At 36.2% G+C, this 24,870-nt stretch overlaps 1 protein-coding gene across 4 annotated transcripts in view; it reads right to left on the bottom strand.

Annotated features, from left to right (window-relative positions):
- SPECC1L (sperm antigen with calponin homology and coiled-coil domains 1 like) overlaps positions 1-24,870 on the bottom strand; it is a 68,789-nt gene that overhangs the window by 7,707 nt on the left and 36,212 nt on the right. For all 4 annotated transcript variants that reach the window (XR_004080391.2, XM_034068086.1, XM_005147786.4 and 1 more), the window contains exons 10-15: positions 20,178-20,268; positions 18,208-18,291; positions 16,148-16,304; positions 12,578-12,680; positions 2,843-2,959; positions 1,940-1,999 (exon numbers count right to left, since the gene is read on the bottom strand). Coding sequence is in view for 3 of the 4 variants with exons in the window: in XM_034068086.1 (XP_033923977.1) it covers positions 1,940-1,999; positions 2,843-2,959; positions 12,578-12,680; positions 16,148-16,304; positions 18,208-18,291; positions 20,178-20,268 (612 nt within the window). In the remaining variant the exon portion in view is untranslated. The remainder of the gene's footprint in view (positions 1-1,939; positions 2,000-2,842; positions 2,960-12,577; positions 12,681-16,147; positions 16,305-18,207; positions 18,292-20,177; positions 20,269-24,870) is intronic.

Genomic DNA, 24,870 nt, shown 5'->3' with positions numbered 1-24,870 from the left:
TGTTGACTTAAGATTGAAATGTCTAATGCTGTGCATGCAGGAGTTGTCCCCCACTTCGTACAACAATACAGTAGTCAAGACTTTAGTGTTCACATACCCCCTACACCAGCCTCCAAGTGAATGCAACCTACACAGAAACTGTGAGCATAGAATCAAGGCTCAGATATTAACTGAAACTAAAGTTCCTATCAGGGTAAGAGTCTCCAAAAAAGAATTTAATCCCTTTTTACTGCAGACTACTGAACTTTTGATTACTTTAGGTGTATTTTTGAGTAGTGATGCAAGGAAGAAGAAAGTTGCCTACCAATGTGGGTATATCCATGACACATGGGCTCATGTTTAACTGACTGGCCAGTTAATACATGTTTCATAGTAACAGTCCACCAGACTGTCAGTAAATGAGCAGCATAAACAAAGCCTGATCTATCCTTTTCAGCACATGTACAAGGGAAAACAGTGATGTAGCTTCTAACAATTTTTGTTTACTGTAAGGTTCTGGTTTGTTACGTTTGGGTCCAGGAACCTCCAGAGCTCAGAAACAGAAAGCAGTTATTTTCCACATGGAAGTAACTAAACACTTTCTTACTCAGGAAGCAAATAACTTCCCCTTACATTACCACTACTATTTAGATACATAAGTTTTCACACACTTTTTCACCCTTCACCCATCGACAAAGAAAAACAAAAAATCCACAAATATACATGGTACACACTGCATATGTAGGTATGAAAAAGAAACTAAATCCTTATGATGGATATAATTTCCACTTAGAAGATTTAATTCTATTCGCTTTGCCTTTTTAGAGCATCTGTAATTATGTACATGACAAAATGAAAGGATAGACAGTAAACATTTAGACTGAAGATGAATTATGCAAGAACTGCGGCAGTTATTTTCCACAATCTAGTTCTTACATCAGCACTTTGTAAGAAACTTCCATGTTTCAAATCACTGACATTGCCTAAGTATGAAAGCCCAACAGTTGCACTGCCATTGTCAGCAACTACAACCTTGGGGGGCAAAAGCACTGATAAGGATCAAGGCAAGTGTTACCTTTAAAGATGGGTGACTTTGTTGTATTATTAGTTGCCAACTATGGCAGCTCTGTTAGAATTTAGGTTACAGAACTATCAGTTCAGTATCACTTCTGATACTGGCAATTTTAGTTGGGAGGCTCCCAAAATTCATACCTTCAGATAGCTTCCTTTTCTAGTACTGATGAAGCCTAGTACTGTCTAGTACTACACTGTTGAAAACTAATTCTTTTAAGCTTCAATTTGTATAAGAAAGCTTATTATAAACAATATTTTTTACAAAAGCTCCCAATTATTTACAATGATGAAAAATTAAAAGTCTAAACTTGAGAAGTAAATTCTGACTTTCACATTACACTGGCTAAAAGAACAAATTACATAGCTTGATTTCTACCCCCAGAATCCCAAAAAAGACAAATAATTTGAAAGTAGGTCAGAGACAGGAGAGAATTAATGAATTCTTGAAGACTGTATCATGTAACTATTACTCAAATACATTGCCTTTAGTATTATTTCTTATGATACTTAGAGATGAGTTTTGGTGAATCTTCCTTTTATACCTCAAGAGTTTATATGCTATAGTTTATCAGCTTTTTTTTGCTATCAGCTGCTTTTGCTGCAGCTGTTTTTGGACTACAGGTCTGTTTCTCAGCCACTATTTAATGCAAAAACCATGTAAAGCTTAAGTTATTGATGACAGTGGGACTATTAAACAAAGCCACTGGGATAGGGAGTATCTTTTATGTTTTTCACCCAACTATGACACAGGAGCAATAACCACTAGCTGAGTTCATCTGCTACTATTTTTAAGTATAAAGCAATAAAATGTTTCAAAAGTACAAACCAGAATAATTTGATTTCTATAAATGGGCCATCCTTCATTCAGTATGCATTTAAAACTTACCAGAGTAGATTTGATGCCAACACTTTCAGCTGCCTGAAAAGCCAAAGTGAAATTTCTTCTCTGTTAGAACATAACATAAAAACATGTTAGAAGCCAAGGAAGTATTCCTTAAAGCATAATAAAGTGGTGTTACAAACGTTCATAGTAATACTGCTACTTTTGCTTCAAATGGAGTTTGTTATTTGAAAATGGAAAATCTGTATTAATTCCTCATTCAGAAGACAGGGCTGAAAAATTACTGCCAGTGAAGAATAAGCTAAAAATGCTAAAGAAGAGATTATTGATTCTTGAAAAAGCATAAATATTTTCATGTGTTAGTATTCTTGTATTTTTTTAGGATGCATTATCATTAATAATACATCTCCAGATAACACACCATTAGGTACTAACTGTAATGCACTAGAACACAGACACCTGCAGTCTTGACATCTTCTAGTTTACCTTTATTTGATACTATCACTTGAGAAGAGTATTACATTCACTAATGGGTATGAGAAAGTAGGATGAAACAACATCCTTGTGATATTGAAAGAGATGAACAAAACATGTCAAAAATCAAATTTGATGGATTTAAAATCTTTAAGCTTAGGCTCTCCTTGCTTCAAAAACCTGAGCTGAAAACACTTTCCAAGTGTTTGGGTTAAATAAAATGCCTCAGACTCATTAAATTTATGAACTTTTTATGTTTGTTTGTTATATCTGTTCCAAAGTTTTGTTTAACCTACTGTTCCCGTAACAGTAAAAGCTTATAACAAGAATAGCATCAAGGTAGTTTGAAGTGTTTCAATTACGAACCCTAGTAACATTGTTTTTTTGAAAACTCAAATTTGGTAATTCTTCTTTATTAACCCTCATTAACAATACCATCTCACAGTCCCAGGAATTGGATTTTTAATATCTTACCTTGTCCTGGCTATTTAGTTCTTGATAGGGAATATGGGCTGGGAGGTAAGTATGGAGGACTGCACAGAAAGCCAAACCATCATTCCAGCTACTGCTGAAGTTTGTTATGTCGATATTCTTGAAGGGGAAAAAAACAGAAACAACATTAAAATCATAACCTAGCAAGTATTAGTTCTACCAATGCAAAAGTTGTGGGGTTTGTTTGGTTGCTTGGTTCTTTCAAATACCTTTGAAGAAATCAGCAGAGAAAGCGAACAATCTAATACTGAAGTTCTGTGGTAAGAAACCAAAATGCACTACTACAGAGATCAACAAAAAAAATGTAGTGACAAGAAAGTCAATTACTGCAATCCTGCACTCTTCATTATTCAGTTCCAGCAGAAAACTCAGTGGCACTGGTAAAACACACCTCCCAGGACTGTGTTCATGATTGTAAAAAGTCATCCCAGACCAGAAGAGTTCTGAAGAAGATGCCTCTGTGACCTACTAAATTACTGTATGCTTTTGCCTGTTGGCAGTCAAACAGTGGTAATGAGGCTAAGTGGACAGCAGTCTGTTTAAACTTTAACTGAGAAACAACCAGTAATAACAACTCACAGTTTACCTTTCAGACTTTTATGGAGAAATATAACTATTTTTTTTAACATCTAACTCAGCTGGGCGTAAGCAGACACTAACTAGCTCCCCTATTCAGTTTTTTATGTAGCAGGAACTACAACCTCCAGCCACAGAATTGCAGAAACGCAATGACACAAGTCAACCATTCATCTGAGAGCCATTTAATCATCATCACCTGTCTTTGACAAGACACAAGAACTCTACACTCCTAATGCAGAAAACCCCACCCAGAGTTGGTGTTACTGTGCCATGCTGGCTGAGAACCAAGGCAGTTGTATTTCTTGTCAAAGCAATGATTTGGATTACAAATGGAAAACAACAGAGGGAAAAAACAGAACTCAAGAATGTCTCCATTTCCTGCTCAGCTTTAGCACTTTTTATACAAAGTCCACCAAATACAGGTTCAAGCCTACGTGCTAAAGCTCACAATGCCCAGGGCAGTGGTCTGAGCCTCGCCGGCCGTACTGCTGCCTGCCTGCAGACGGAAATGTCATTGTTGGAGACCCCCAGTCTGTGGGAACGTGTTCTTCACACAGCTTCCTCCAGCCACAGGGATGGGAAAATGTAACAGCAAAAGGAAAAAAAAAAAAAGCAGCTCTCCCTCCTTTCTCCTCAAGAGAGACAGGAAATTGGGTTTAAATTAATGCTTGGTTAAAAGTTTTTCAGTGTTACTTAAATAGGCAAACAAACACAACACAGTACAAGGCTTTAAGGAAAAAAAGGGGAAAAATACTAAATTTTTAGAGTCAGTAAATTCCTACTTGTTCCTGTTTACAAAGTAACTTTTCCAAAAATTCTCTCTCCCTAGCCTGTAACCAATAATGCCTGCGATCACATCTGGACCACTAGGATGGATAAAGGTAGGGAGAGGGGCTTTTTCTTGTCCCAGTCAGCTGTGGCAAGCTAGTCAGAAAGAAATCAGATGTGAATGGCCATGTTTCCTTTGCTATACAACCTACTGAGGGAGAAAAAAACTTCGATGCTGGCTTTCACCCCTTGGCTGAAAGAGCCTCCCTCCTACCCCAGGATGGGCAAGTGATGTGGGAAATGGAGGAGAAAGATGTCCGTTGGCATTGTCACAGCTAAATTAAACACAGATCTGCTCAGATGTAAAGGCATGCATTGAGCCAACTATAAAGAAATACTAAAATCATACTAGTTAAAGCTACTGGAGAGCATCAGCAAATTTTTAAGTCTCAAGACTACAAGGATAGATATGACATTCCTTGTTACAGTAAGGAGGAATGCTGAAGCATTGCTGAGCCTCTTTAAAAGTTTTTAACCCACCAATTTCCAATCTAGTGAATTAATGTTGAATACTGCTTCAACAAGTACCTGTTGAATTGGTATTATTGCAGCATATATTCCATTTACCATAAACCATGAGTCCATTAAAGCCAGTCACCAGTCACTACAAATAAAATGAAGCTTGATAGTACCTTGTCTCACAAAGCTTACAATGTTTTTTTCTCTCCCAGGTTATTTATTTATTGGAAACTTTAGTAACAGCTTGAGCCTAAACACCAGCATCACTGAAGCACAGATGAGATCTTGGTACAGAAAGAGGGATGGGAGGGCACACAGCTGCAACATGATAACAATAGCTTCTATTGGAAATGAGCACAGAGAAAGGAGAAGCAACCAATATAATGCTGTTAAAGCAATGAGCTGGAATAGTGATCTTTAGAACTGTCGGGATGGACATCAACAGGTAAGAATGCAATCAGCAAAATCAGAAAACAGGATGCTGCAATGATTTGGGTGAGATCATCAAAACTACACCTGAGGTTTGACACTGTGGATGAAGAAGGAAGACTTGTGCTCAGAATATATGAAGAAAAACATTGCAAGGTATCAAAACAGACTGGATGCACTAAAAACCAGACCTACAGAACTACTGGGGCTGAAGACAACTCTTCACTTGATGTAAAAACCAGCAGGATTGCTTACTTCTAAAATCTAGAGACCTTTTTTATATTTTTGTAAATATATTCCCTCATCCCCACACGTGAGCAAGAAAAACAGGATAAAGTTGTGATAAAAATGACAGATTAAGCTAAACCAAGAGAAAGTCATCTTCCCTCAAATGTTACGGTTGTATAAACTAAAAAAAACTTAAAAAACCCAAGAAAAACCTCAAAACCACTTCAAATATTAGTAGTATCCATACAATGTTGAATTTTGAATATAAACACTGGGGAAAAGGGCCACTTTATAAAGTTAACCTACGAATTTGGTTGTTTCTCAAAAAAGAGGTTGGAATACCCTGTTTTCCTAAATTTTCTTGGAGGTTCCAGCTTTTATTATTAAGACAACAAGCAGAAAACAAACCCATCATCCAAGAATCTTAATGTATCCAGAGAAGACGACTTAAATACAACGGAAGGAAACAATTAAAAGGGACTGGTTTCTGTTTCCAATTGCTCTGAGCATTATGAATTATTATTACCTCTCAGACTAAAAAAAGTATAATATTGGTCAGACACTAAAAAACAAATCTAGAAACTGGACAGATTGTAATTTAAACTGAAAATTTATTTTTTTATGGAGGGCTTTGAGCACAAAACTGGCACATTTAAATACAGCACAATTTCATTTCCCAAATGCTTTTAACTACTTGTGGTTTTCTGAAAAAGCCTGGGCAGTATAATGAAATCAATCTTGCATTAAGCTCTTATTTCTCAAAGAATTGACGGTAAACAGAACATCAGCCTAAAATCTCTGACATAATTTCTTCTTTACTGCTTTTATTAAGTAATTGGCTCTATTAAGAGAATTCTGCTGGACTCTAATCTGGAGGTTTTCTTCAAGCCATTTCAGACCACAAAGAATTAAAGCAATGGAAGGACATACTTTCAGATAAATTGTCAAACGAGGAATAACCCTTTCTAGAGATAGGTGAACTGGAAGGAGAGTTATCAATACTTGTCAATGTTTAATACTTAAGGGGGGAGTGAAGTCACTTATTGTACATGGGAAAGATGGTTTTTAAAAAGGCAATTCTAACAAAAGGAGTTGAGCAAGTGGCTGTTGTCATAAGAAGATCTGTGGAAGACACTTTCCAATCAGGAATAAAAAACAGTCAAACATTTGTAAGACTTTAGTTCTAGAGGCAAGAGCATAAGAAGATCACATTTTACATAACCAAACAGACCAAATGCTATATTCCATTCTACAGCCATGACAAAGAGAAGAGAAAAAGATGGTAGGCAACACCCTCGTGGATCCACAACCAACAAACATTTCAAGCATGACTCAAGCTCCTACTAAATTGCAAAGTGCAGAGTAGGAGCAGTCACCATGAAATGAGTAGCCCCTTAAGCTACGTATTAAGAAAGAGTAAGAAGATTCTTTCTGAAACAAGGCTGAAATGTAATGGGAACAACAACTGGAAAAAAAAATCCATCAGGGTAGGCTGAAATACAATAGTGGTTATACAGTAAATGAACTGGATTTGAACATGAATCAGAAGTGCATCCTTGCAGTAAAGAAGGCAAACTGTATCCTGAGGGCGCCACTAAAAGAACAGCCAGCAGAAGGAGGGCTGGGATTCTTACATTTTACTGGACCCTGGTCAGTCTACACCTCAAATACCGCATAAAGCTTTGGTCCCCCCAGTTTAAAATAGTCACTGAAGAATAAAAAACGGGTCCAGCAGAGTTATCAAGATCATTAGCTAGTCAGAGAACTCAACAAATGAAGAAAGGGAGATGGAATTTGGTTTATTCAGCCTAATGAAGATTTAGGACAGTTGTAATCAGAATATTCCAATGCCTAAAAGGCAGTTATAGAGGAGGTAGAGGTACTCTTTTCAAGAGGACACATGGTGACAAGACAAGATGCAACAGGAATAATTTTTTTCCTGGAAAATTCTGGAATTTCTGTCCACATATAATAAAAAAGTCTTCACTGTGAAACTATAAAGCATTGTAATAGTCTGCCCAGAGAGTGGAAGAATCTCCCGCAGTAGAAACATTCTAGACTGCTTAACAGGGCTCTGTATAACATCAACCCAAGGTCTCTCGCAACCTATGGCTTTTCTAGAATTCATAATTTTAAAGTGTTTTTAACCAGTGTAGTGCTAATTTTGAAATTGTTTCCTCTTGCTTTTTGCAATGATCCTGAATTAACTGAGGGTCTTCTACAGTCAGTGAAAATACCCCCTTTTTTTTTAAAAAAAGGCAAGAAACAACTATTAACTGTTGTAACCCAGTGAGTCAACTCTTGCTCCAACCCAAAAACTCCACAGCTAAATCCTGCAAACATCAAAAAAACCCAACTACAGAAAATGTGGTTTCTAACTTACAGTTCCAAACAAAGAACAAAGCTATGTGAACTATCACTTCAGCAGACACTGCCACAGCTGTCTTCAATTTCCCTGAACTATGTATATTACAATCTGAGCAGAGCCACATACTGCCTAGCAGCTATTTGTCCATCCCTTGCTCTGCACAAGGAGGAGAGGTTCCCACATCTTAACTCAGTTTGGCTCAGAAATGAGTTAGGACGTGGAGAAAATAAAAACATGTGTCTATGTCTCTGTTGTACTGGTTAACAAAATAAGCAGGCTGAGAAAGCAAAAGCATTGATATGATTTGGTACTATAATATATTAAAACCATTAAAACAAGATTTGAGGTTTAATTGTACAGACCTTGGCAGGCTTCTTCACATGGCAGAAAATTACTACTAAAAAACTTTTAAAGACATATACACACACACAAGAGTATCCATTAAAAATTACAAAAATAAAACTACAAAACAACTGCTATCTACACTCCACTGAATCAGGATTCAATGATTCCCAAACCATGGATTTAAGCTGAGGCTATCTGTACTTCTAGCAGTAGGAAAGAATGTAGAAGTATTTCTGTGATAAAGAGCAGTCCCAACTACTATCTCTTCAACCCCAGCTTTTGAAAAGGCAGTAAATGGTGAATGCAAACTATCAAAACCCTTAAATATTGACTGTTAAAGCTTCTTTCCACTCCAAAGACATGTTACTTTTCAGTTTTGGCACAAAAAAAACAACAATAAAAGGAGTGGTCATACTCGAAAGACCACAATAATAGCTTCAGACATTAACATGTGAAGCGCTTACAGAGATACAGACAGCTTCATAATTTATTCTAAATATTGTCATAATTAAGTCTAACTAGTTGACATTTCTCTCGTATTAGAATTCAATCCAAACAGAAAAAGGAAGCATGTCCTTCCTTAACTCAACAATTTTTGGCTAAAGCATCAGAGCTTAAACCAAGGAGAGAAGTGTTTTGGCAGCCTAACTACTTTGATGAATCAACCAGACAGCACCAGGGACATCATGCACACCATGGAGTCATTACTTGAACACAGGCTGACATAAGCACACACTCTTGGCCTCTTTTAGTGCTTTTTAAGAAAAACAGTAAGATACTTGGAGTAGAATATGATCTTACTCAGTGTTGTTAGAAATATGTGTATGTAAGAACAGGCTTTTAAAAAAAGGCAACCCAAACCATCTTTTAACTTTAGTTTTGTTATTCAACATTTATTACCTGAGTGCAAATGAAACCATTGCTTGATTTCAAAGTGCATTCAGCATAGCATTAGATACACATACATTCCTATCTGATCACATTGCTCAGTCACTAACAATTTTATTGTTTATTGTTGCCATGTAGATCATAAGTTTTAAAGTTTTAGCAAAACATGTAGCTTTGGAGTTACATGAAGTAAAAATTAGGTGGTCTTTCCAGAAAAAAACCAGCATTGCATGAATTAGAGGACAGGTACCACAAGGTCCTCCAGTGTATCTATGATTAGGAAGTGTGGAAAGTATAAAAGTTAAAACCCACTAATTTAGTCTATTCTTGCTGCTATCTTGGAACAATTGATTTTTGGTTTCAGAATTTTGGAAGTGAATTATCTCTCAGAATGCTGACAAAAACTGGAAACTAAATTAAAATACTGCTACAGATAAGAATGGGTAAGGATGTGCATATCCTGTTTATTAGTCCCCTTTGTAACATGCAACATGCATGTTTACATCCTTTTTTGTATTTTTATTAGTTGCATAGTCAAAATGAAAGTAGCTGAAATCCAGCCAGGGTAAATGCTCCATTAACAGCTAGATGGAATTACTTTATGCTTTGAAGACATCTGGAATTTATGATAGTTTTATGACACTGCACATGCTTTAGAGAACCAGGAGGATTCTATTCTCTCTGGAAAAGGCAGCACTTGGCACTGTGCTCTGAATCAGTATGTCAGGCCCTGAGAAAAGCTAACACATTATCAGATTGCAAGTGTTTTGTGCCTGTTCATCCAAACACCAAAGGTGACTCCTCCTTTATCTAAATGCTTAAAAACCCCACCCTTATCTTAAGAAAGCAACTCTCCTCTTTCATGGCTGAGGGATCTGTTCAGCCCTGAATACACTCAGTAACACTAAGTTACACTCAGTAACTTAGTGACTGCAAGACTGTCTAGACTGAACAGGCTCTAAATGAAAGTTAATGCAGAACCTGCCTATTAGTTCTTTAGTGACCTTCCGCGTATCACCATTCTCCGCCCTAAGCTTCAAGGAGAAATTCTGCTTGCAAACAACATTCAGACAGCAGGTCTACTAAAAGCAACAATGTAATAAAAGAAAAAGCCATACAGTTTTTTACATCAGGAAGAATTTCTCTTGTTTTCATGGGCTATTTTAACCTTATTCTTTTATTGAGGTACCCTTTAAAAAATATCAGATTTGGAACACAGTTAAATATTGTTTAACAGCTACATTTCAAAAAATCTGGCCATTTATTTCCTTCCAAATTTGCCTGAATAAATCAAGTAAGCTGCACAATGAAGTCATTCATTATATTTTTTAACAGGATTATATATTAGCTTGTTTATCATAATGCCTTCACAAAAGAGAAAGCCTTAAGACACCTTTAAAAATTGTGCTGTGTGTAACTATGTATTTGTCAGAGGTGGAAATATGAATAGGACACAATTAACAAAAGTACTATTCTCAAAGAAAATCCTTCTAAGACTTCCTTTTTGTTTCCAAGCTATGGTTAAACTTTTCGAGGTCATTTTAGAACTTGTTACAGACTCAATTTGCAAGTACTTTTCCTTTAACCTGTTACATTCATAAGTAAAGAAGTAATAGCTAACTGATTTAAATTGGTAACAAGACAGAAGTTGGTGACTAGATAGAAACTGGACCTACTGCTATTCCTGCAGAAAAAAAGGCTGAGATATTTAGGACTTCTCTGTTCTGTGTGGCTCATGCAGCAGCTCAAAAGACAGCTGCAGGTAGGTCTAAAAAGCATGTATTAGCTCTGGCTCAGATGCTAAGGCAAACACAAGTGAACACTGGTATAAAGAAAAGTAGAAATTACAATGATGGGAAACGCTGGGAATAAAAGGAAACTGTGGCAGAGTCTAAGACACGAGGAGGAGTTGGAGGTAAGAAAAGGTACCCTTGTCAATATCTGGGTGACAGGGAAGGAGGAAGAGAGCTTGAGTACCTTAAATAGCATTGAATGAAGAGGGGAGATATTAATTATTCTGATGCTTGCTCACTGCTTGTTGGGTTTGAAACCATGTAGTTTTAAAATAAAATTAAAGTTAAGTGAAGCTTCAATTAAAAAAAGGAAAAGTTAATCCTTATCTGGTATCAATGATATTACTGAGATGCCAGAAAGCTGGATAAGCACTATTCACAAAGAATGTAATGCTGGAAATGTTTGAAACATTCGAACACCACTAACGTGGTCTTCAGCCAGAACTGAATTTCAGGGGATGCTGAAAATAATCAAATTCAGTACAACACAGAAATGAAAAAACAACATTCTCCTCCAAAAATTAACTTCATATAACCTGCTGATATTATCTTACTCTTTCAAAAGAAGGCCTGCACTGGCTTCTACAGATGCTGCATGCTGTAGTTTCTCAGTAGCAACACAAGCAGAGAACCATATCGCAGCTGTTGAAGCAAGTAAAGTAAGCCTCAAAACCTATTTGTCTATTAAAAGTGTTTGTAAAACTCAAGTAGTTAGAAACAGCGATCTATAGAAACAAAAGCATGCTCTTGCATGTACACACAACTACAGAATGAAAAGTTTCGAATACTTTCTTTTAGAGATAAGGAAGCTGTCAAAGTCATCTTTCGTTTCAAGACAATATGGGAAAAATATTTTTGCATTTAGTTTTAGAGAATTTATAAAGAAATATAACATCCTGCCTTTTTTAAAATGTGGGGAAGGAGAAAGGCTCTTTCCACAAAGCTTATCCTCAGAAATAGCACAGTTTAGAACTAGACGTGCCACAGGAAGAGGGGGGAGGGCTTATATCACAAGCCTGTCCATTGTACTGAAAGACGACTTTTCCTATGGATGGGCGATCATCCTGTTATGTGGCTTTCCACTTCCTCATGCATTGTGAGTCTCAAGTCATGGAAAGAGTAAAGTTCTTAAACTGAGGATTGTGTTGGGAACTCCAAACACTTTCAATACAAGTTAACCAAACAAATACATCATGGTCAGACTATTAACATCCTGGTTTAGTTTGCTGAAGCCACTATTCTTTTGAAAAAATAATGTAATCGGGAGAACTCTGGATAGTTATCTTGGTCGCTCTTTTGGCTTCTGATAACTACAGTAGAAAGCCAAGTTCAAAATGCACAACAATGAAACCATCAGGAAACAAACTGTCCCTAAATAGAGGCTAAATGGGAGCACGCCGAAAGACTCAAAAAAACCCCAAGCTGTAAAAAAAAATATCTGTGAAATCCAAGCAGTGGTACTCTAACTGCATGTGGGAAACATTAAAATAAACCTTGAGTTACTAAAGGTTCAGTTATAGATTGAAAAGTGCAATCTGTAAAAGGCTGGTTTAAAGTTCCTCAGTAAGAGGTCAGCTGCCTCCTTAAGAAAAAAGCTATTATCAACTTGGAGCAAAGTGACTAAAGAGCTATTAATGTTAGTTAGGTTAGGACTCGTAGCATGTGTTCCAAGAGAGTACAGTACATACCAGTGCCATTGCAATCTATGCAGTCAACTGTGGAGCAGCCAGTTTTATGCTACTGGCAGATTCTAATGTGTTGCAGCTACAAGTATGCTACATTAAACAGCTCTACAGTTACCTGATACCCTTCTGTTTTTTTCTGGCACCACTTCAGCAAGGCGTTTCTCTTGGATCCTCCATATTCCCTTGCTAGGGCAGACAAAGGATCTTTCCTCTCTTCCCTAGAAACAAGGCAGAAGTGCAACTTAGAGCTTGTACCCTATCTTTTGCAACAGAAATATAGATTCTAAAAGCTTTTAAAAAAAGGACAAATTACTGTCACAGTGAAAGTAGCAGAGTACATTACTGACTGAAATACAGAATACACAAGAATACCTGCAGACCTGAGAGTTATTTTGGTGTAATACTCTAACAAATTATGTTTCTTTTTCCTTTAAAAATTTTTCCCAGGTGTTTCAACCCCAATGATATTTTTTCTAAGAGTCCAGAAAATAAATCTCACAAAATAGTAAGATCCAGCTTGAGCCATTAAGCTAACTCAAATGACTTTATTTTGTCTTTAGAAAGAGAATAAACTGATGCTATCTCTTTTGCATATTATGGCTGACTACAAATGTCACCTTGAAACAAGTTTGCATTATTAGCAGCATAGTGTTATTAACAGAACATTTGCCTGGGATTTGGAGTTCTCCAAGAAGAGGAGAGAGATCTGACTAGGCTGATCTGCCATTTGCTATCCCAGCACAATAAAAGCTATCAACTCATTTCACTTCTAGTCTGTCAAGCTATCTTAAGTAATTTTTTCTCTAAGGAAAAACTGGGGAAGAAAAGAACAATCATATCTGATTTGGCAATTTTTAACATGAATCTTACAATACAAGCATCTCTTTATCAGGCTTCAGAAATAAGTGCTTATATTAAAAAATACATATTATAAAAAATAATACTTTTGTAGTGGCCTAGTCACGTGATTCAGTATTTCTATACTCTACTGAACAGTCTTTAACAAAAAGACTAGGTATTACACCACTATGAAACTCAGTTACAGGGCATCAAGTGTGCCAGCATTTGTCTTTATTTTCAATAAGTTCCATTTGGAAAATTCAGATGAGACAGCCATTAGTGAATCCATACTGCAAAGACTTCCTGCCATCTTCTAAACATCTCCATGCAGATGTGAGAATCTCACAATATCCACAAAGATGATACCCTATGCTACTCCTTTTGACTGTTTCCAAAAGGATATACAGAGTATACACATTCACTCTTAAATCTTCAACCCTTTGTTCTTTACAACCCACTTGGTGACTGGAAAGAAAGCTGGGATGTGGAAATACATAGTCTATTCAGTGGATTCTCTGCTGTACATTTAGAGGTAGCAATTCTCTGGGTCCTGCTAGGGAAAAAAAAGCAATCCATGAAATGTGGAGTTCTTCATGCATGTGTGCTGCTAGCAGAACACCAGAGACTGTTCCATTTATCAGCATCTGTTACTATGCATAAAGGAAGATAACATGTACCAACATACAACAAAACATTATAAGGCACTAATCTGCACTAATCTTAAGTATATGTATTGCAATTTGTTTAACTTTCTTCCCTGAAATACAGATGGCAACATCTCAAAGCTGCTTAGAGATAACATTTGAAACATCCATGAAAATATATGCACAGCAGAACAATAAACAGGAAACAGTAAGTGCCTTTCAGCATGTAAGATAGCAGTATGAGCCTTCAAACCTAACTGCTAATCTCAGAGAGAGTTAACATGACAAGGAAGTTGCTAATTGTGTATTTTAAATGTGAAGTAACTTATCTGCATAGGTTACTATATCTACCACACAGCTAGAATAATGCTTCAAGAAATTCTGTACTTCAGTTCTTAAATCAGCATATTTTTCAACAACCCAGATGTGTATTTTTTTCATTGGTGATTGAAAAAAAAAAAAACAATGAGATCCCATATTCAATCTACAATGAAGATTATCCAACACTATGAGAACTTTAGAACAGAGATTGGAGACAACATAGGAGAACCTAAATTGAAAGCTCCCTCTCTTTATGCTAAACGTACTGTTTAGACATGATGGAGCTGTACAGCCTGTTCTCAAATTCCACTAAGAGCACATGGTTTATATCAGGTTCTCACAGTTATGAAAACACTGATGAGAAAAATAAATTAATGTAAGTTGTATGGAGATAATGAGAAATAGTTTGACATTAGTGTATTAGGTCAACTGTATTCCAAATCAAAGAGCCAATGACATTTCAAGTAGAACAGGGAACAGTAAACTGCAAACATTTGTTTTAGTGAATTATTGCAATAACTGTTTAATTTACAGCATCTTTCAAAAAAGGTAGGGGAGAAAAAGAGAAGATCGCATAACACATAAAAGTCCAGCAGAGACATTCTAAGGACGGTTACATAGAGTGTGTGGGCATCACTGCACACCCACTGCTGCAGATTCCTCTGCTGAGGCTTCTTGCAGCGCTTAGGATGGCAGCCAATGTTGAGCAGCTTAGTAACAATATCATAATTATAACTGTACAATTTTGCCATGAAATACCACACTATTTGCTACAGTCTGCAGACTGCCATCAACGCAGTTTTATACATTATAAGTTCAGCGTCATATACAGGTAGTTTAGTCTTTTTTTTTCCATTTATAGATGTACTCAGCCTAAATTTAGGTGCTAGCACACAAGATTAATTGCTGCTGGCGAAGTAGCCACAGACCCAAACTCAATTCAATTTGTGCCCAGTGAAAAGAAAGCAGCACTGAGACATGTCTCAGCTCATTTCAGGGAAATCATTTTCAACAGCACGCAGAGCTGTAAATAACTTTACAATTGTATAATCTAATTATTGCATATTGCAAATGTCCCAGAACATTAAGGGTTTAATATTTCTGCTGCACACAAGCTTTGTCAGGAAGCTCTGTGTGAAATGGTCTTGAGAAAGTAATTTAACTTTTGTCTGCCAGTTTCTCTATCTACGAAGCAGGGCTAACTACATACGTCACTGGCATAACAGGGAGGCTTAAATACTTTGAAGTCCTTTGACTGATAAGACTACAGATAGGAAAAGTTTTAAATTTATCACAGACATATCTTTTTATCTTATTAATGAAAGGGGGTTGCCTGGCCATCTGTTACTTAGACTTGCATTATGACTTCATCTCTGAGACAAATAAACCAGAGCCTCATAAACTCATGGCTATTTAGAAGATTAGTGTTTCGAGTGTCTGGAATTGAGACCTAATCATGCTACTTGCTGTCTTCAGCTGTGATTACAAGAGGTAAGGTTTATCATGTGGTCCCCCTGGGTTCATGCCACTCTGAAACATTTGTTCAACATGCTGTAAGCTTATTTCTTGAATTTGGCCTCATGGTATTTTTGAACTGATAAGATGCTATTTAGTGACACGACTTACCTTGGTTTTCTAGTGCAGCATAAAGTTTTGTTATTAAACTCATAAGCTCTATAATGCCTAACTTCTGGTCTAATTTTTAAAACATATACTGAGCTGCAGAAAACATCTTCTGAAGCTCTCAAAGATTACTGAAGATCATTATTGCATGGATGGCAGTAAAGTCTGCAGTCCTAATGCCAATATCATATACATCTATGCAGAGAGATAGCTGTGAAATTAACACATTTCAGTGCACCACAAAAAGCAGTTCTTACCTTATTCGACTTCTGGTTGTAGGGGTGACTGATGCTGTAGGAGAAGATGAGAGTGACAGTTGTGGTGAGGTGGTACCCATTGCCATGAGAGATGCTGGAGATGCTCCATCAGGTGCACTGATATCCCGCTTGATTTCTTCACTACTTCTTCGAGAGACTAAGTGGGAAAATGCCCATAGATTTATCATTTGCAAATGTTAAAACTTTCAAGCATATTCTCACTCTCTGACAAGCGTTAGTTCAGAAATGGTGCATAGAAACCTATATCCAATAATATGCTTCAACATCTTTCTGGGTACTTCCCACTTCAGAAATACCAAGGGTTTAGATGGAGCTACCAGCATTTATGAGCAGGCCTGTCTTGAACAATCAGACTGTCTTGAAGCAAAGACAATCTGATGAATGTATCTTAATGGAATATTGCTAATTCCATTTGAAGGTTTTTATGAATAAGAAGGAAATTTAACACCAAACTATTTGATTTTCTCTATTCCATGTGTTTGTGTTACTGAGCTTCAACTAGTTAAAAAAAAAGGTAACCCCAAAGCAAAACAGTTGAGAGAGGACAGCTGAACTATTTCCACTTCATTTTAATCAGGAACTGGCATGTATGTGATTCTATGGACATTAATTAAACATCATTCATGAGCATATTAAAGATTGACCTGAGGCTACTCAGCCACATTCTACAGAGCTTGCTTCATTTCAAAGAACGAACAAGATTTCTTTTGTATGAAAGCACAAGCTTTACACTCTGCAAAATGGATTTTGGAAAGGTTGTATTTTTTTTACATGGAAGAGTTTCCAGTTAAATGTATGAGGTTTGCCTTTTATACCTGAATAGTCACCACTGTTTATACTTGGCCAAATCAAAAATACAATTCTCCATATACATATATATATACACACATATATACATGTGTGTGTGTATATATGTATGTATGTGTGTGTATCTGAGAAATTTATTTTCTAATGACTTAGGGCAAGTAATTAATTTTTTAATACCAGGCACAAGAAGATGGAGAAAAAACACTTTTGGGTGGATTTCTTTTTTTTTTGGACACATTTTTAGGACAAATCAAAATTATTTTAAATGTATTTTCTTCTTGAAACCATTTGCACAAATATAGGTGTTTTTAAAAAAGTATTTCTCTCCAGTTACTTCTGCCTACTTCTTGAAAAGTGTCACTTTCACAGTATCACACTATTTGTGCTATAAATCTTACAGATCTGTTTTTAGAAGTCACTGCTGATACCAAGATGCCAGTTTGATAGTAAACTAACACTGTACATAAACTTCTAATTAGCAAGTCTGTATTTTAAAAACCCAAAGTTAACATCAAATGTGCAGCAACCACTCTAATACTGAAGGATATTAGTGGATGTTGCCAGTCACAAAACAGACTATTTTAAAGTGATTCACTGCAATGGGTACAATTTTCGCTAAGTAATATGGAAAATATTTATATACATTAGATAATGTAGAATGATATATCTGTTACTTAGAAAGAACAACCCTCCTATTTTAAGCCATTGACAATAATTCTTTCCACAAATAAAAACAGAATGGCCTAATTGGAGAAGGAAAACATGCTGCTTTGCCTCACTCAATTAAAAAATAATCCAATCAAAGAAAAGCAACAGCCAGGAACAGTTTCTTTCCTCACATATACCTTGTACACCTAAACTGTTTGTAATACAAAGAAAGATGACACAGAAGTCAACTGTTACATGCACGATTCATACATGCATGTATAAATCTGGTATGTTGGTGGATGTCTGTATATGCAACAGTAAGTACACTAGATGAGCAATTAAAATTCTCTTCAGTTCCACCTGATGCAAAACAACATTTTACCAGTGGACTTCAGTTTCTTTCATCAAATACTTCAATAAAAACTTGAACACTGAAAAATAAGCTATTCCATACACTCAGAGTTTTCTTGACAAGAGCTTCATAGTCTGAAGACCAAAGCTCTCTCTTGACAAAGTAGATCTGCAAGTATATTTTGACATAAGAGTTCCTAATTTTACTACTCATGTAAAAAACGTGATATTACCAGAAATAGATTTGGCACTTTCCATAGCAGGTACTCTTGGCAAAGATGCTGGCCTGCTGGTAGAGGATGTTCTCAGCAAATGTTCTAGACAAAGAAGAAGAAAACAGCATTAACAAAGACTCCAGTTAAATTCAAGACATTTAGGTATGAGTCATTAATACTGTCCACCAGTGCCCAAGCTTGGCTCCTTTACTGAAAGCAACTGATTATGTCTGTATGAAAGAGAAGGCCTAAATTTGCTCATTACCAATGAAGCTCACTATGAATACATCCCTTCTTAATCTTTTTTCCCTAAGGCCTCTTAATAATCCACTTGCCCTGGTCTATGAAAAATTAATTGCTAAACCAAAAGGCTGAGCAAGGAATCCCCATTTAACACACGGCCAAAAATATCCAATATTCCAATGAGGATTGTACCCCATGTGGTTCTTTTCCTTTTGGTTTGTTGAAAGTTGGTTTGAGGATATTGGAGTTTTTTATTTTGTTAAATAGAATCATGTCCTTTTTTTTCTTCTTTTCCTGCAAGCATTGGAGTCTAAAAGATACCTTGAAATACTGTAGGGAAAGATGAGTTCTGCCTATTGCCAATAAGTAAAACCAAACTATAACAAAATTAATTTCTGTAGCATTAAATCAAAGCTATTTCCTATTATTGAAGAACTATTCCTTCAAATAAAACCTTTAGATTGTAAACAAAAAGTCTACATACTCCTATGTAAGAACACTTGGAAGGCAGCAATCTAAATACAAAAAAACCTCATAAAAATGAAGAATGAGGATTAAAAAATAGTGAAACCCCATTCAGTAGTTGAGAATGTGACATAAAAAGCTACCAAATACCTTGATACAAAGATGCTTCAAAAATATATACTGCTGTAAACAGAAATTCTGTCTGGCAAAGTGTACTGGAATGCAGTCCTGCTCCTGCATTAACTGACTATAATGGAAACACAGCTACTATGTAAAGCATACCACTCATTTTGTCTAAGTTGATATCTACCCATGAACTCTGTAACAGTGAAAGAACCCTAAACTATCTTCTTGGAAAGGCATTTCAATATTCCTAAAAATATCCAAGTTTCTAAAATTAAATCTCCAGCTGCATTGTACAAATAACCTCAATATGCATTTAACAAAAGCAAGAAGGAAATCTGGCACATACGGACTATTATGAAGTGCTACAAGAAAAAAAACCCAAAACAAAACACCCAACCCTTTAGAAAGCATCAGACCCCAGGAATACCAAACTGAGAGGAAATATTCAGCCTGGAGTCATATGGGGATTATCTTGAGAAACATCTACACAAAAAAAACCCACCCCTAAAGCAGGCATAAATCAGAGAGCTGCACCCAACAGATGATAGCCATTCATTCTCACAGGAAGAGCACATTGTGAACAGTGTTATTAGAGACAAAACAAAGTTTGCAGAACAGGGAAATATTGGGAAACAGATAAATCAACACTCAATTCCTTTCAATTTTTCATCTGACTTGTGAAGATTCAATACTTAATAAGTCCATACTTCGTTATTCACATGCAATGCCAACCACCATCCTTGTTTCATTCCTGGTGGAAGGAAAACCCAAACACAAAACCCACAACCACACAATACATAATGTAACCCCAAAGTGTGTATTTTTAATAACTGGAAGACAGCTGCAAGACATGTCCCTGAAATCACCTTATCTTGATTTTGCAAGTGATTTCAGTTTATGCACACATTAAAAACTGTCAGAATGATGCTGAGTTATCAGCATGCAATCATGGCTTTGTTGAAAATTCATAAAAGCATCTTTATGATATGCCACTGTGCATGATGAAACACAAATAATAACTTGAATGTGAGATATTCTATGAAAATATTTTGATACTAAAAAGCATATAATAAGATGTTTTAGATAACAAACAATATAAAATAAATATTAATAGCATTGTTAAGAGCAAAGTTGGAATGAATTTGGATAAATACCTTGAACAGGTATTTCAGCATAGCTTGGTCTTTTGTCGGTCAGCGTAGCAAGGGGTTTTGAAGCTGAGATTGGTCCACTTATAGAATGCCTCTGAAATGGAAAAATACTTGTGTCAAACATAATTTGAAGGTAAAAAAGCAAATATGGAATTGCAGAATCAGTTTCATAAATCACATATTACATTATTAGTGAATTAAAAGACCTAGAATAATAAAATAACCTTTAAAACTAACTTAGTAAATACTCTTTACCAGGCGCTTTTGCCATACACTCACTGTGCATTGACACTGTAACATTTACTTTTTTAAATTGAAACCTGTTCCTCAAACCAAAGTTGCAAATTAAGGTTGCAAATTCTCTTGTAGTTTTTGTGTTAATTTTCACCTTCATTCATGTTTTGTTTGTGCAAACCTGTTCTAGTTAAACCTGTTATGTTCAAACTAATACAACCCCCTAAAATGCAGCCAAGATCTTAGTGTCTGATTTGTGTTACTAACTTAAACCTTTACTTTGAGCCTTTTCCCAGAAAATTAGGATAATGGTGTGCTGGGTGTACACTAAAGTCCCCTTTGCTAAGAAAACCCCTGGTGAAAAAACTATTTTTGAAGTTATTTTTTACTATTTACTATTATTTTACTGATTAGAACACAAACAGCTTTTGTTACCACCTATTTGAGATGCTCTGTGAACATCTGTAAGAAAATACAATTATTTTTTCTTTCCTAGGTCACTTCAATTTCTGTTCTGCTCTACAGAGACTACAAATAGAATTTTGTCTTCTCAAGTTTTATGTAAAATACTTAGCAATGCATGGCTTCTGGCAGGTTAAAGTGCAAGGACCTGATCACAGATGTGTTGAGTCTTGCACACAGAAATTTAATAATCACTGGATATCACTGAAATGAGCATTTGTGTCACACAAATTAACTGTACAATGCAGTAATTACCCTTACGGTTACTGAAACTCATAAGCACTTGCTGAAGACTCTGGGAAGACCATCTGGGAAGAGCCAATTGCAAATTACAGTACATTCATACCCTGTCCTTTCTATTAGGTTCCAATATTTAACCAAAGTTAGCTCAGTAATTTGTTTATCCTGAAAACTCTTTCTGCTTTCCATCTGCTCAAGGATTAAATGAGACATCTAAATGAGCCTTATCTTCATTAGATAATAAAGGTCAGATGTTTTTCACACCAAATCATGCAGGCAAGACAGACAAATTCAAAATTGTGACTAAAAAATGTTAGCAGTATATACTTTGCAACATCATGCAGCACAAGCAGGATTACAGGACTACTTATTCTTTATATACAGTCGAACTACAGTTATGCTTTTGAGCTAAAAATCAAATCAAGAAAACAACTGCCAACATATAGCATGAAGAATTTCCTCGCTTTATGCATCTATAAATGTGCAGGTTAAAGTGACTAGACTGTGAGCCATGCACAGAAGTGTCTACAACAGCTTCCCATAGGAGCTGGTATTTCACACTGGCACTATACCTTTAAAGTTCACTTGGGATTTTGAATAAAGGACAAGGACTGTACCAAAGTGAGAGCCATTTTGTTCCAGCTCCTCAAGGAAAGAGCAGGTAGATAATGAGATTAATAAAAGATTTCATTTTGGTTAGTTTTGGGATTGTCATTACAAAGACAAGGCAGTATAGAACTTTAGCCAGGACCCAAAGGTGTGTACAACAGAGAAGGCACAGTGCTGGCCAACCATATATCTTTATTACTCAGATCAATTTCCATATATCACTTGAAAACAAACATCCTTTACAGATATTGTCAGAAAGTGGTTTTACTGCTCAATTGACAACTTGTTGTGTACAGGTCTTGTCTTGTCTCCTTGTTATAAAACAGTTTGCCTTTTTGCTCCTGTTGACATGGCAGACAGAGCTTACTTTCACTACTGCTAGTTCCTTATTACGTATCTTACAACTACCAGTAATACACCGCAAATTAGAGGAAAATGAACCTACTAATGTGTATCTAGTTCCACTGGGTATCATCTACCTGGTAGTAAAGCAAGTATTCTCTTGGAGAATAATTTTCCCTGAAATATTATACAAATGTTAAAAACTCTTCTGCTTGTCTAAGCTTCTGGTGAATTTGCAGATTAGCCATGCCTCATTTCACCTACAAAACAAACCACACCTGAGATGTAATCGAACAAGTATGAATCCTACCAATCCCTTTATAAATATCTTTTCTCCTTCAACTAGAAACATGTTGTAAAACTCAATTAACTGCTAAATACCATTTGTCCTCTACCCTAGCACTCAAACTCCTCAGCATTAAATAAAAGGATAAAAACTTTGGAGGAATCACATGCTTTTGAGGCTACTCATGGAGGCTACATATCACATAGAAAGTACTGAAGATGTCCTGCAATCTGTGATCCTCTTGCTCATCCTACACTGAAGTCTAGCAGAAGAAAATGCTAGAAAATTTATGAACCACTTTTGATGTGAACAATTTTTTTCACACATCACAATTAAATAAAATGTTTCCACACAGCAGTCTTTGTATAATGCAATTACAGTGAGAGATAAAGATGCCAAGATAACCAATAACTACTTTCTCACAGCCATTCCTAGTTTGAAGATAAACTTTCTGCTAATTACTTATGACTTTCCAGATTATACTTTTTGTGTGTATGATGAGTAACAACTCTAGAAGAGGAACCAGCACACAGGTGAGGCAATGGAGAACAAATACCTGACACTTCAAATCTGAAACGGAACTATGGCAGGATGAACTAGCCCCTTAAACTACAAGTATTTTGCTTTTCACTCTTAATTGTTGTGTCTCTCATTGGCTATGGAAGGAAACATGACCTTCAGCCCGTCCTATTCCCCATCACTTTGTGCTTCAGTATTTACTTCAGTAAGTACTTCATGCCATTGCACTCACACATGGCAATTTCAGAACAAACACGGTTATTCACATATGAAATGGTGAAGGTGTGGAAAACTTCTGACACCAAACTGCTTTGAGTCTCAAAGTTTATGTGCTCAAAGCAAAGCAGAACATTCAGTGGTGATGAGTAAATCTGAAACCACATCTACTTATTTCAGAGGGTCCTCCAGCAACGAAACAGGAAAAAAAAGTACTTAGGGAAAACAACAGATATGCTTACTTGTCCTTACATTCCTCCCTAGGCATCTGCTTTGGTCACTCTCAGAGGCATACCAGACCAGCTAAGCTTTGGGCTAACCTAGCAGGGTTGTTTTTGTAGTCTGAAGAGCATTCTCTTCATACCTGCCTTCCTAAACTGTTTTGCAGCATTGCTAAGTGCTGTGGTAAATAACAGCTATGTTCCACTGTGGGCTTGGACTTGAAGCCAGAAAGGGTTTTGTTTGTTTGCTGGTTTTCAGTTGCAAAAATGTCTACTAGAATGTATCTCCTTAAACATACACATATTACTGTAAAGAAAAACTCACACAGTGATGACTTGGCAAAGTCTTGCTTTTCAATTGCAAAAGGGCAAAAAACAACAGATGAAAAATTACACAGAACACAAAACCCCCAAGGTACTAATATGAAAACAAAGAAAAAGAAAAGATAATGAAAATTGGAACCGAAACCCCTTCTCTGTTGAACAGGAAATAGTCTTTAAATCAATTTACATAATTAAGGTCACTAAACCTATTTGCCTTCTGGATAATTACAAATACTTTCAAGAAAACCACCTATCTTCAAAAAGACAATAGAAGCTGTTTTCATTTACAGGCCCTCCCCTTTGTTTTTCAGGCAATGTTTGCCACTAATGAGTATCCAGCTGTTAATGACTTGGTTCTGTATCAGAAGTTCAATTCAATATTCAAGTAATTCTGGCAGATCAAGAACATCAAAGAGCTATAAACTTGAGCAGGTTTGCACTATTCTAAAGGATTATTTTGGATCATGGTTAACTTATAGGTAAATAAAATGAAATAAGCCTTAGGCTTCATGAAAAAGTCTTTTGTCTGCCAAAGCTCTGGCCTAGCCTTTTAGAATATGAGATTAAGTCTGCCTCTTCCTACAAGAGCACAGAAATAAATAGAAATATAAAGACAGAGCAGTAGGAACAAAGCATCTGTCAGAGAACTTGTCACATTTAACTGCTTTAGAAAACTGCTGTCAAGAGTGACTGAGCCACAGAAGTAACAGAAGCTCTCACAAAAACATTTGACTTTTTTCTCTGTTTTGAGGCTATTTGTTTTGTGGAATTCACTCTCAAATTTATAAAAGCTACACTAGTCTGAGCACAGGAGAACAATCAGTCGGTTCCAAGTATACTAAAAGCTTATGTGGATGTAAATCACTCAGTTCACACAGAGAGGATTTATTACCAAAACATTACACTGACCTACAGTAAAAATTAAGTTCTGGTACTTCTGGTAAGCAGTATCTTGAAAGCAACAAGAGAATTACTGATATTAAAAGAGTAAAATACATAGTAGGTTCTTCGATTTTTTTTCTTTGTGAACCTGGTCCCATCTGCTTTGTCCTGAAACTTGCTGGCTTTTGCCAAATCTCACTTCATGCAGGTAGGGAGATAATAAAATCAGCAACGATCTATAACGCTGAGCATGATAGTGCTGATGATGCAGTCTTAGTGTACATAAGCTCCTTTAGCAGCTGAACAAATGGACAAAGCTATACAGGGGACAGGACAAAATACACAGTACAATCACTGACTT

The sequence above is a fragment of the Melopsittacus undulatus genome, chromosome 12, assembly GCF_012275295.1.
Source record: "Melopsittacus undulatus isolate bMelUnd1 chromosome 12, bMelUnd1.mat.Z, whole genome shotgun sequence".
Lineage (NCBI taxonomy): Eukaryota > Metazoa > Chordata > Aves > Psittaciformes > Psittaculidae > Melopsittacus > Melopsittacus undulatus.
This window is presented reverse-complemented; position numbering and strand designations above follow the sequence as displayed.